This window comes from Lepisma saccharinum, chromosome 1 (assembly GCF_977018435.1).
Source record: "Lepisma saccharinum chromosome 1, izLepSacc3.1, whole genome shotgun sequence".
In the NCBI taxonomy this organism is placed as follows: Eukaryota; Metazoa; Arthropoda; class Insecta; order Zygentoma; family Lepismatidae; genus Lepisma; species Lepisma saccharinum.
The window spans coordinates 343,974-356,760 of record NC_139229.1 but is presented as its reverse complement, the minus strand read 5'-3'; the positions used below and the strand labels follow the sequence as shown (position 1 = coordinate 356,760).

The 12,787-nt window shown below is 37.2% G+C and overlaps 1 protein-coding gene across 2 annotated transcripts in view; it reads left to right on the top strand.

Annotated features, from left to right (window-relative positions):
* The first annotated feature begins 1,673 nt into the window (after positions 1-1,673).
* LOC145992031 (ras-related protein Rab-11A) overlaps positions 1,674-12,787 on the top strand; it is a 41,002-nt gene continuing 29,888 nt past the window's right edge. The window contains exon 1 of one of the 2 annotated variants that reach the window (XM_083128102.1): positions 1,674-2,177. In XM_083128102.1, the coding sequence (XP_082984228.1) occupies positions 2,138-2,177 (40 nt within the window). In that variant the 5' untranslated portion in view covers positions 1,674-2,137. The remainder of the gene's footprint in view (positions 2,178-12,787) is intronic. The other variant, XR_014442120.1, reaches the window with a different exon arrangement.

The following is a 12,787-nucleotide window of genomic DNA, read 5'->3' as shown; positions in this document are numbered from 1 at the left end:
ACATTTCCCTTTAATTTTGGGAAGACCTGAAAACAATTTTCTAGTTACGGGAGAAGTGCGTATTAACCAGATATAAATCATAAATATAATTCTCCGTCGTCGCCTTGTAATCAAGAGGTCCTGGGTTCGATACCCGGTGGAGGCACATTACATCAGTGGCGTACGCAAGGGGGGGGTTACCGGGTTTAAACCCCCCCCTTGAGCTCTTGAAATATTATGGAAAATGCTGTAGAAAAAATTAAAAATGGCTAATTTATCACAGTCAAAGATCTGCGACAGTAATAATAATAATAATAATTTGGATTATTAATCCCATGCAGCATGAAGAAAAACACAACATTCCAAACACAATCTAAGCGGCCGCAAAGTTCAATTTTGCAATTTTCTTTTGCAAAAAGTCGCGCAGTGACTCTTGCGAGAATTGTGAAAATTCCTTGCTTCGTCCTTATTGCAAACGTTCTTTCCGGTACTGATTTCACATCCCCTTGTGAACTCTCAAGTGATGCTGAGTCTACATCCACATCATTAAATAATGTCAAAGAAGTCTTTTGTGAATCACCTAGAAGGGATAAATGTGTTGGAATGTCTATAAACTTACTTTACAACGAAAACATAGACTCAGTGGAATTTAGCAACATGTATTCTCGCGCTTCATCACCACCCTGGGTGAGTTCCATAGGTAAAGGTAATGTAAATTCCCCCGTGTATATAGCACCGTGCCATGAAGTCACACATAGTGGTGTGGTGGGCCCCAAAGATTCTTGATCTCGAACTATTTTGCAGGTGATGTGATCAGCACCATGCTCCGGCAGCCTTCATCCCCCAAGGTTGCTCTCAGATACCCATAGGCTGGGTGCGGAGACAAGGCTGGATAAATTCCAACCAATTCCGGGAATCGAACCCGGATATCCCACGAAGTTGTCAGACTAGACCAGCGCGGCTCCTTGAATGAGTTTCATATTTCGATTATTTCAATAAATTTAATATATTTGCTTGTTTTTATGGATTTTCTTCACACTTAAAATGTCTCACTTATCATATACAAATAACCGTTGACTAGACAATTATTTTGAAACAAAAGAATTGTAATTTTGTTCTATTTCTTTCATAAATAGCAGCTGCATTAGTATTAATTAAACTAATTAATTAATTATAAGAATTATTAATTAATTTATTATTATTATTAATTAATTAAAGTATAATAAAACAATGGTAATGTGAATTTGTAGAAAGTTTTCGAGATAACACCCCCCTTGATGAAATCCTGCGTACGCTACTGCATTACATTGCACGTCCAATCCCGATTAGTCTTTCTGTACACTTATAGAGGACTTAACAATTCAATTCAAAATTCGTAAATAGAATGGGTTAGTGCAGAGAACGTAGTGCACTGCGAAACAAGGAGACCTGGGTTCGAATCGAGAGAGCCATGCATGTTTTGCTCTCACAATGTAATCGCTGCCTCATCCATCTATATTGTTGCGATTTATCTGGAAAAATAGCTACTTCAAGAAGTAAAATAGAAAAAAAATCTAATTTGTTGAAAAAAGCGCAAAGGCCAGCGTTAATCACCATTGACACACGATTGAGTAATGCACAGTATGATTACCTGGCACATGAAAGTCTGAGTAACTTTTTTCTCGTATGATGTGATACGTTGGATAGGTATTCGTCACAATCGCGTGAATGACTCATTTCTAACCACCGATGTTAAGTACTAACTTATATATAAGACTTTGAATGACTAGTGATAAATTGTAAATTTTAACAGGAAATAGTTACGTTTTAACTATTTTTTTACACGATGAAATAATTTGGTTTCATAGTTGCATTGCATTGAGCATAGTCAATTGTTTTCTACCGTCAAGGGCATGCGCAATGTTAGGGGCGTAAGAAGTGGAAGCCATATTGGGAAGTTAATGTCTAAGGAAAGCTCGAAGAGTTGTTGAAGTTATTGTTAAATATCGGAGACATCCGTTGTCGAATCATCCGGAAAGTATAGTGTCATCAGTGTAAACATTACAGTAGATGTTTTAAAGAGCAAAAGACATTATTATTTACGCGTGTTAAAGAGTTTGAAATCATTTTTTTCCAAAGAGCCCGATCCTGGGTGTAAATTCCAGCCACTGAAAAGGAAATGGGTACCCGGGATGACGAATATGACTATTTATTTAAAGGTAAGGTAAAAAGTAAGGTTGTTCAAATTATTATAATTACACAAAGTTGTGTATGAAACGTTGTTTACTGAAAATAAATTCATGATATTTGTTTATGGTCTTTGTTTTTGTAGTGAAGATAGTGGACTACTTCAGTAAAACGATAACTTCGCTGTTGTGATCGTTAGATAGACTACTCAAATTGGTTGGAAGCATCTTCGCTCTCGGTTTTTATGTCTCTTAAAATACTCCATAGCTAATATTTCAACTTGGTTTCTCTGGGTAAATGAAACCGGTTTTTTTACAGTTGTCATCACTTTTTGAAATTTGATTTGTGTAATTAATTATTTTCTGTGTAATCAGCAAAATTATGCATGTCAAATGCATGAGCAGTCAATGTGAGCCCTCGTCATGCATTGACTGCAATGTACCCAACATTTTCAGTTCAGTGAATAATATGAGGGTTGAAAAGCAGTTATAAAAGGAATTGGCACAATTTAATTTTCATGCATTTTAATAAAAAACTGCGCATATCACAAAGAAAGAACCAGGCTCTTGCTATAAAGCTAGTGCATTTTTTTTTTATGAACAATGTACCTCTTCACCAGAAGGGTAGTGATTACTGTGCAGTGTTAAGTTCCAAGAATGAAATATAAACCCAACTTCAGATTGTGTATTTTGAAAAATGTTCAATAAATGTTGTCAATCGGCCGAACACCTCTAACTCGTTAATTTCGTCATTTCTTACATTCGTACTTACCTAGTATGCATTCTGAAACATTCTTTAAGGTACAATTTCGCTTCTTTCATGAAAATAGCTTCAATTTTCCACATATCGAGTAATTATTGTTTGTTCCTCTTTCACTTGGCGGGCAATTTTTGACTAGCGTTGTCTGTCATCTTTGGGTATGCAGTGTTTCAACCTCCTTAACAGAAAAATTTCAACTTTCGTGTTGCAGATTTTTTCTCGATTCCACAAACCATTCATAAATACACACACATTCATAAATAGCCCCATGAACCATTCACACAAGGTTAGGTTAGGTTCTGTTAGGTTAGGCAAACAGTTAAAATTGTCATGTTCTGGGAAAACAATGGGGTCGTTGGAGACACTGACCGGGGGTTACGTCATTGAACGCCCGGAACATTTGTTTCACATAGTCGAACGTAATGGAGGCAAGAGCTTTTGAGCATTGGAGAGACATTAATGTCGAGAAATACATAATTTACCGGCTGAATAAATTGAACGAAGGGAGAAAACCACTTCCACGACCTTTCAAAAGTTTACAGAAACTCAGTTCGTAAGTACTTTCTCCTGTAAAATCTAAGAAATCCGTTATTCCGATTGACAACTTTTACCAAATGTTCAACAAACGTGATTAATTTGATTTCGGAGTTTTAGCGATTACTTACTGTAGATTTGCTTGAGAATGGCTTTTCACTTCTGTATACTACGTGTGCTGCTTCTCCTGGAACCAGCCATTTGTTTACTGTCATCTTGGTTACAGGCTGCTGCTGCTGCCATCTAGGTCATGTGTATGGTGCAAAGGGGTTTTCAGTTAGGTTAGGCAAGTCAGGTTTAGGACACTTAGCATTTAAATAATGTCCCTAGGGACATTAGGAGTAAATACTTTCATAGGTTAGGCTGGCCGGGTTTAGGACTCTTAGCATTACAATAATTTCCCGAAATGCTTTCAACATCTCATCATTTTGGTGCTGGTGGACTACTGCCACCTTTGAACTTCATGGTGGCAGTAGTCTGTGGAATACCTTGTTGGTGTGATTCAATATTTGCATAAGGTACCTTATATAGAGCTTTTGGAACTCCAAACAATGCTAATTAATTTCAGAGAGCTTAAAATTTACTTTCACAATCACTTCTACCATCCTGTGTTAGTTTTTTTTCTTCTTTGAATGAATAAATGTGAAAGCTTCGTGTAAGATACTTTTTTTATTTTTTTTAACCGATATATCAGGATATTAAAATATATATTATGTAATCACAAAATATAGTTTTTTGTGCAAATTGGTGCAAAATAAAAATAATGTTTGAATTTTGCATAATTTCCAGGATAATTATACTCCATGAAAGTCTGGTACGGCATTTTTGCAGACCCTGTGAAAGACCAATATGCAGGCAAAGTTGGTAGATGAATTCTGACCGATACTGATGCATCGCTATTGGCTCAGCCATAATAATCATTTCCACAATTCTGTGATTTTTCTCCGATGAAGTTTTGAAAGAATCATTAGACATTGAGAGCCATTACCAAGCCTACTTTTATTCTTCAGCACCCCCATATTTTGCCACGCGTGAGACACTTTGGAAATATAAAAGGGGCATTTCATGAAAAATGGCCCTACTCCATGTAAATAACAAAATATGAATCAATGCGGAAATTATTATTGCTTTTATTTGCATTAAGGTTTAAATGTTTGTGAATGCATATAATTTGCATATTTCACTAACAGTGTACCCTGCATGAAAGTTGTGCTACTTTTAGAAAAAGTAGAGTTGAAAGCTCAAGGAAGAACACACATTGTTGTACAATGCATGTCTTCCACGATATCTAAAAAGTATAAATTTTGAAATGTAGTTTCTTAATTTTGGTAAGTTAGAATCAAGGTAAATTAATATTTTAATTTCCCCCAGAACAAAATTGTCAAAGGGAAAAATACAGGATCAACTGGGTCTAGTCTCTGCTGTAGAATACTGTGATGACGTTTTGCCAATTTTGACCCACGTTTGAATACTGGCCAGGCTTGCATTCATCTCAACCTTTTTCATCCTGAGCGTCTCAATCGAGATCCTACATGTAACCCCTTGCATCCAAGCATCTTGATCAAGATCCTCTAGCATGCTCATAGTTTTTACGTTATAATGTCGCTATTTTTGGCTGGATTTGCGATTTTCTTCTTTTACATTATTGTTAACACATATTAAACAATTATGACTCTTGCACGTACGTCTTAGTGTCGAACAAAAATGGCGGCTTTTTGGTACGGCTTCCTTACAAAGGAAAAAGAATTCCTACAAACAAAGGCTGGATTTGTTAGCAATTCTTTTCTTCCACCACTGGAAACTAGGCTGGTGAAAAGTTTGCTTCTCTGTACCAAAGGTCACAAGGTATTTTCTGTGTCGCCACAAGGGGGGTGGGGGAGAGGGGTTGAGGAAAAGTGCGCTATTACAAAGAAATGTTTGAAAGCAAGACGAGAACAGGTCTTTGTTGCCTAGCACATGTTTTTCAATTTGCTGCAATGTGGCCATTGTCTAAAAATAGAAAGGTGCCCCAGATGCAAGAAAGGGGAAGATTTGGCACGCTTTCGTCACCACTTTCCTGGCTATCGTTCTAACAACATCCCGTAGATCTGCAGTGGTGGTTTCGTGCGTGCATCAGTTGGCTTTTTTTGTATGAAGTTTGTTATACGACCTCATCAATTAGTTTGTGTGTGTGTTTGTGGGAACGAGCTGTTCAAGTGCCATTAGTGCCTGCAGTGTTTCCAAAAGGCTTATAGTCGACCATGGCTTCTCGAAGTGATCTCTGTTCGGATGAAATTCGAGATGAGCTTGAGGCAATAGACATGGACTCCCGAGTGGGAGTCCCCCCTCCCTCCATATATATGCCGAATGTGCATAAATTTTATATAGTCCGAATGTATGGTTCATTCCGAGTGAAACGATATATCATTTGTCTGTGTACGGCAATTAGCGTCCGATCTACAGTTGTTTGAAGCTAACTGTACATTTCGTTGAAATTCGAGACTTGTCAGTGGCACGCAGACATGTCGTTTTGGAGGTACAAGTCGTGTTCTATTGATCATATGATAATAGTGCAATTATTTTCTTGTTCCGAACACTCCAGCAATTATTTCCATGTGTATTGTTACAATGTCTTTTACTTTTTGTCGGGGTGGGGAACGAAACCCCCATTTTTCTTAAAAAATTTTGGAATTTTCAGTTTGCTTCATCCCCTCTCCATATACATGCCAAATTTACATACATTTTATATAGCCCGAATCTGTGATTCATTCCGAGTAAAACAATATATCATTTGTCTGTCTGTGGCAATTAGCTTCCAATCTACAGTCATTTTTATAAAACTAAGCATTTTGCTGAAAATTTGCTCAGGCGGCAAGGGGGTTACATGCGAAAGAGGCTCGGGTGGCTAAAGGTTAAATTTCTATCTCTGTGTGGCAAAGTGAAAGGTAACCCTGAAAGTAGTTGTGAGAATATGTGCAAAATTGTGTTGTTCATATTTTTCATTACAAACATGTTTTTGTGGTAAGTGCTTGTTAGATAATGCAGTTTTTACATTGAATTCTTTTTATTGTGCAATTTAACCCCTCCCCCTAATTAATGCTTTACCATTTAAATTTATATTTTTGTAATTTGAACTTTGTGTTGTTTCAATTTTTTTAAATGTATGTTTCCGTTACAAAATACTTGCTTCAGTAGATTCTTCTTGACTAAATTAGGCCTTTGTACATGATACGAGGGTAAAGGTAAAAAAGGTAAAGTTTTCCCCTGTGCTTAGCACCACGCCATGAATGCGTATAGGGGGTGCGGGGCTAACGCCTCACACTTTCTTGATCCGGTCGTGAGTGGTGCTGATGTGATCAGCACCACGCCCCTGACCACCTTTACCCCCAGGTACCCATGTTATTCGACGCTGGGTGGGCACCAGGGCTGCTTCCAACGTTAGAAAAGTTCCCGGATTTGGTACGAGGGGCGTACTATAATGATTTACACTTTATTTTTATTACAGGTCCGATGGTCCATCATTCGAAAGGTGAAGACTGGCATATGAAGCTAAGAGTCTAGTCTACCGATTGCAGGCAGCAGTGCCCAAAAAGGATTCCCGGTGTTCACACAGCAGCATGTTCATTTTCAGCGAACTCTTGGACAACATGGAAAGTGACAATAATGGCCAGCGTTGGACAAGTTGGTTTCTATGGGGAGAGGGTGTGACCACAGGAAGAGATTTACAAACAATTGGTGGCAGTGTGTGTGGTGAACATGCGCCTTCACGGAGAACTGTTTACAATTGGGTGGAAGGCTGGAAAACAGAATGCACATCAACAGAAAAAGGGACAAGTTCTGGAAGGAAAGTGACTGTGACAACACCAACAAACATTACACGGCTTGAGCAAGTCATTCTTGAGAACAGGTGCATCATGTTTTCTGAAATGGAGGTGACCACGGGCCTGACCAGAAACACCCTGCAGCGAACTGTGCACCTGTTCTCAAGAATGATCCAGCCTTCCACCAAATTGTCAATGGTTCTCCGTGAAGGTGCATGTTCACCACACACTGCCACCAATTGTCTGTAAATCTCTTGCTGTGGTCACACCCTCTCTCCATAGAAACCAACTTGTCCAACGCTGGCCATTATTGTCGCTTTCCGTGTTGTCCAATAGTTCGCTGACAATGATGTACGGAACGTGCTGCTGTGCGAACACTGGGAATCCTTTTTGGGCACTGCTGCCAGCAATCGGTAGACTAGACTCGTAGCTTCATATGCCAGTCCTCACTTCTCGAATGATGGACCATGGGACCTGAAAAAAAATAACAAAGTGTGAATCATTATAGTAGGCCCTTGTACAATAGTACTTGAAGAAAAATTAACAGGGAGTGATGTCAGAACTAAACTCACTTTTCTGCTTGGAACAACATTCAAGAATTTATAATGAGGTATCTACGTAGTGAAGAAAACTTGAAAGGCATGCATGCATACATGTGATAATTCAAATTAATAATCAATGGAAAATCTTAATTCATGTTGATCAGTTTTTGGTTCACCTATTTATGATGTTATACTTTACCTGCAACCAGTATGTGATGTGCTGGTCTTCGTGGCAGAGTGGTTAGCACAGCATGCTACAGTGCCAGGCTTTGAATCCAAGCCTGGGCATAGGTGTTATTTGCAAGTGTCCCTTCATCAATTTCATCATATCACTTATCCTCATATTTCACAATTATCCAAAAATGGCAGAAAAGCAAAGTAAAATAAAACAAATCAATCTGTATCTGATGCTCAATTATCTTCAGTACGGTAATAATTTTTATTTCTTATGTGCAGAGATTTTTTTTGTTAAGATCAATTAATGTTAAGGTTATTTTTAATCCCGTGTAAAATTTGCAAGTTTTCATTTGGCGACAAGGTTCAAACTTTTATTCTAAGCACTCTGTTTGTTGGTGACTTGCCCAGTAAAGTCATCATTAATACTCTGCCATGTAGGTAGTTTGTGAAATGTAGATTGTTCTTTGCAAATTTGAAGATGGTTGAGAGGATTTGGAGTACGGCCTATATGACCCAAGGAACATGATTCATGGTCTGACAGTTGCACGTAAGCATCACTGAAGAAGAATATTACATTTTTTTAGGTTGATTTCCAGCACTTCTGACAAGCTGGACCCTAGGCCACTGCAATATAATCCTCCCTTGCCATTTACATATAAAAACAGGTCTTGACATGAGGGTCATTCCATGCCAAACCATCCAATGGTGGTTGCATGTCCATTTTAGAAAAAATTCATTTTTAGTACATAGGTTTGTACATGTTTCTAGATATCAAAACCAATGTTCAAAAAAAAAAATATTGCCTTTAGTTCTCCTGGGGCAGCCATTTTTCCAACATGGCGCATGGCTTTTTTTGCTCATGTAGCAGTATACAGAAACCTTAATATCTCAAAAACCATTAAAGGTAGAGACCTGAAACAAAATTCATTTTGTAGCTAATGAAGTATACTTCCTATGATATTCAAGTATGTTTTGCTTGAAATTGCATCGTAACTACGAAAATTATGGTGGAAAATGGGGTAACAATAATTAAAAAATTGAATTTTTAAGCCCGGTGTTGTTAATGCAGGGGTTTAGTCTAAGGCTTGATTTTTTTTCATGTGTAGACCTACCTGCAGGGTGTCTGTAAATAAAATATCAGTGCTTATAAATGCAACCCTTTTTTACAGCATGGCCGTTCATTGAATTTTGACAGTTTTCGGGGTTAAATATCTCAGATGGGTCCCATTTAAAAATTCTGAAATTTGGCACATAGGAAGCCCTTCATGAACCTAACTCACATTAAAAATCTCAACTTTTAGATTAAACTCGTTTTGGTCAATATGAGGTAACGTATGTCAGCTAATTTCTGACGTTGCAAAGTAAAGTTAAACTACATTCCATACTTAAAATAATGAAGTTTTTTCTTTTTTAAATTTGGGTTAAATAAAGGCTCAGAAAATATAGTAACATAAGGTTTTAACACTTGACTTACCATAAATTGCAATTACAAGGTATGACAATTGAAAATTGTGAAATCTAATTGCAAAAGGTTTTGATTTATTAGGTACCCATGGCCAGTTGGTGTTTTTAGCTCCAGTTTCCTATTCATTCTCTTTGTTAAATCAGGCAGAATTCTTTGTTCTTTCACTAAGTTCCTAAGTAAATTATCAGAAACCTTCAGTTCATCACATATATTTTTTCTTGACCAAGTGGTAGCAATCAAACTGATGATTCTGACCTTTTCAACATTAGTTTTCGCTAATTTACATTTTTCTTTGTATAATTTTCATGATATGATTGTACTGCCCACGCAAAGGATTGTCACTTCTTCAGTTCTAATGGTTTGTGAAAAACAACTTTCCAGTTTCCTTTGCACTTCTTGTATGATGTTAATAGTTTTTTGAGCAAGAGCACTTTATTGTTTTTCTGCAATCAGCCTCCTCAGTTTTGAAACAGCAGATACATCAAAAACAGAACAGACTTCATGCATTTCCTTTAGTTTTTCTTTGGTTGGCACAAAGACATCATTTCCATTCTGGCAATTAAGTGAGTCACTTTCTCCAGATATGAAAATTTTACTCCAACATGTCAGGCATATTGATTTAACTGGTATAAGGCTTACTTGATTTTTTATTACCTTACCATATGATGCAAATTGATTTTAAAAATTCCCTTACTTAAAGAAAAAGTTAAGTGGTACTTCTGAAGATCACAACATATTTTACCATATAAAAAACTATTTTCAATGGCATTTGCATATTGTCATCCACCTGGAGTCTTGACCTAAGAAGTGTTTTATCATTTTCACTGAATTCGTTAAGATTAATTAGGTCTTTGGGAACCTTACTAAAGTGTATTTATGACAGTCCTCTCCAGTTAAAAATTCTACAGAACACTAAATTTCCTGTCACAGATAACGAACATTCACAAGTCGCTACTCTCTCCGCACATTAACCTTTTGGTGCCCAAGCATCTCGAACGAGATACCCAAAAGTAACCCTCGGGGTACCAAGCATCTCGATCGAGACGCTGTCCAAGGTCGTAGTTTTTTACGGTATAACTTTTCTATTTTTGGCTAGAATATCGATTTTATTTTTTTATATTGTTCCTAACACATGTATTTAACAGAAATTGTTTTTTGCATTTTTTTTGTCTTCATGAAAATGGAGGGGGAAAGGTGGGAAAAGGTACTTCTCTTTTGCGGCTCTTTTCAACATCAAATTTTTGCCGATAAAGGAAGACCGGCTTTGTTGTTCTGTTGTTACATTGGTCATACGGCAATGATGCAAATATTTTTCTGTTTCTTACATGCGAGCGATAATTTCTATGTGCATTTTGAACTTTTCATATCCTTTTTTCGGGGGGGGGGGAGAAACCCCTTTTTTAAAAAATCAAAAAAATCAGGGGATTTCCCCCCTTTCACCCTCCATATGTGCGCCGAATGTGAATAAATTATATATCGTCTGAATCTGTGATTCATTCTGCGTAGAACGGTATATCGTTCATATCTCCAGGGCAAATAGTCTCTGAGCTAAAGTTATTTCAAGGTACCGCTGCATTTTGAAGCTTGAATCAGTGGCGTGACGACAATTCCTTTTGGGGGTATAACTCAAGTTACATTGCTCATATGATAATAATGCAAATATTTTTGTGTTCCTTACATGTTAGCGATCATTTCCATATGCATGTCGACACTGTCATGTACTTTTTGCTTGAGGAGAGGGTGGGGGAACACAATTTTTTCCCCCGAAATTTTGGAATTTTGAGAGTTAGCCCCCTCCCCCTCGCCACATATACGCCGAATTGGCAAAAATTTCATATAGTCTGAATCTCTGGTTCATTCCGCGTACAACTGTATATCACCCATCTCTCTAGGGCAATTAGCTTCCGATCTACACTTATTTAATTGAAACTCTGCATTTTGCTCAAAATCGGCTCTGTACCCAGAGGCTTACTTGTGACAAAGGTCTTGGGCGTCAAAAGGTTAAGCAAAGGAAAAAGGACAGCAGAGATTGTACATGCACAGATCAATTCCAGGCTTGCCTCACATCCATCAAAACATGTCTCTGAATCTTCTGCTGTGCATGACTCACATCTATTTCAACGAATGTCTTTTCTTGGAAGAAAAAAAAAGTGGAAAATAAGGGAAATATAATTCTACCAGCTTTGACATTCCAAAAAAATAGCCTACTTTCAGTGGAGTGCCCAAGGAGGGGTTTGTGGGGGTCGTAACCCAATACCTTTGGCCTAGTATTCCATAAACAATTACGTCAAAAGCAGGATAATGTGGCAAAAACAGGCTGTATACTAAAAAGTATATGTAACCCCCCCCCCCTCTCCTCCCTTTCGAAATTACTGGGCATGCCACTGCCTATCCTAAGCTGCATGTACTGCTACATTGATAAAAATATGGGGGAAGCTCAGTTTGGAGCTGACAATACCAACTTGTCATGGGTACCTAATAAATCAAAACCTTTTGCAATGAAATTTCGCAGATTTTCAATTGTCATACCTTGTAATTTCAATTTATGGTAAGTCAAGTGTTAAAACCTTATGTTACTATATTTTCTGAGCCTTTATTTAACCCAAATTTAAAAAAGAAGATACTTCATTATTTTAAGTGTGGAATGTAGTTTAACCATACTTTGCATCGTCAGAAATTAGGTGACATACGTTACCTCATATTGACCAAAACGAGTTTAATCTAAAAGTTGAGATTTTTACTGTGAGTTAGGTTCATGAAGGGCTTCCTATGTGCCAAATTTCAGAATTTTTAAATGGGACCCATCTGAGATATTTAACCCCGAAAACTGTCAAAATTCAATGAACGGCCATGCTGTAAAAAAGGGTTGCATATATAAGCACTGATATTTTATTTACAGACACCCTGCAGGTAGGTCTACACATGAAAAAAAATCAAGCCTTAGACTAAACCCCTGCATTAACAACATCGGGCTTAAAAATTCAATTTTTTAATTATTGTTACCCCATTTTCCACCATAATTTTCGTAGTTACGATGCAATTTCAAGCAAAACATACTTGAATATCATAGGAAGTATACTTCATTAGCTACAAAATGAATTTTGTTTCAGGTCTCTACCTTTAATGGTTTTTGAGATATTAAGGTTTCTGTATACTGCTACATGAGCAAAAAAAGCCATGCGCCATGTTGGAAAAATGGCTACCCCAGGAGAACTAAAGACAATATTTTTTTTTGAACATTGGTTTTGATATCTAGAAACATGTACAAACCTATGTACTAAAAATGTTTTTTTTCTAAAATGGTCATGCAACCAATTTTTAAAAAATTGTTTGATTTGACATGGAATGACCTATGACCATCAGAG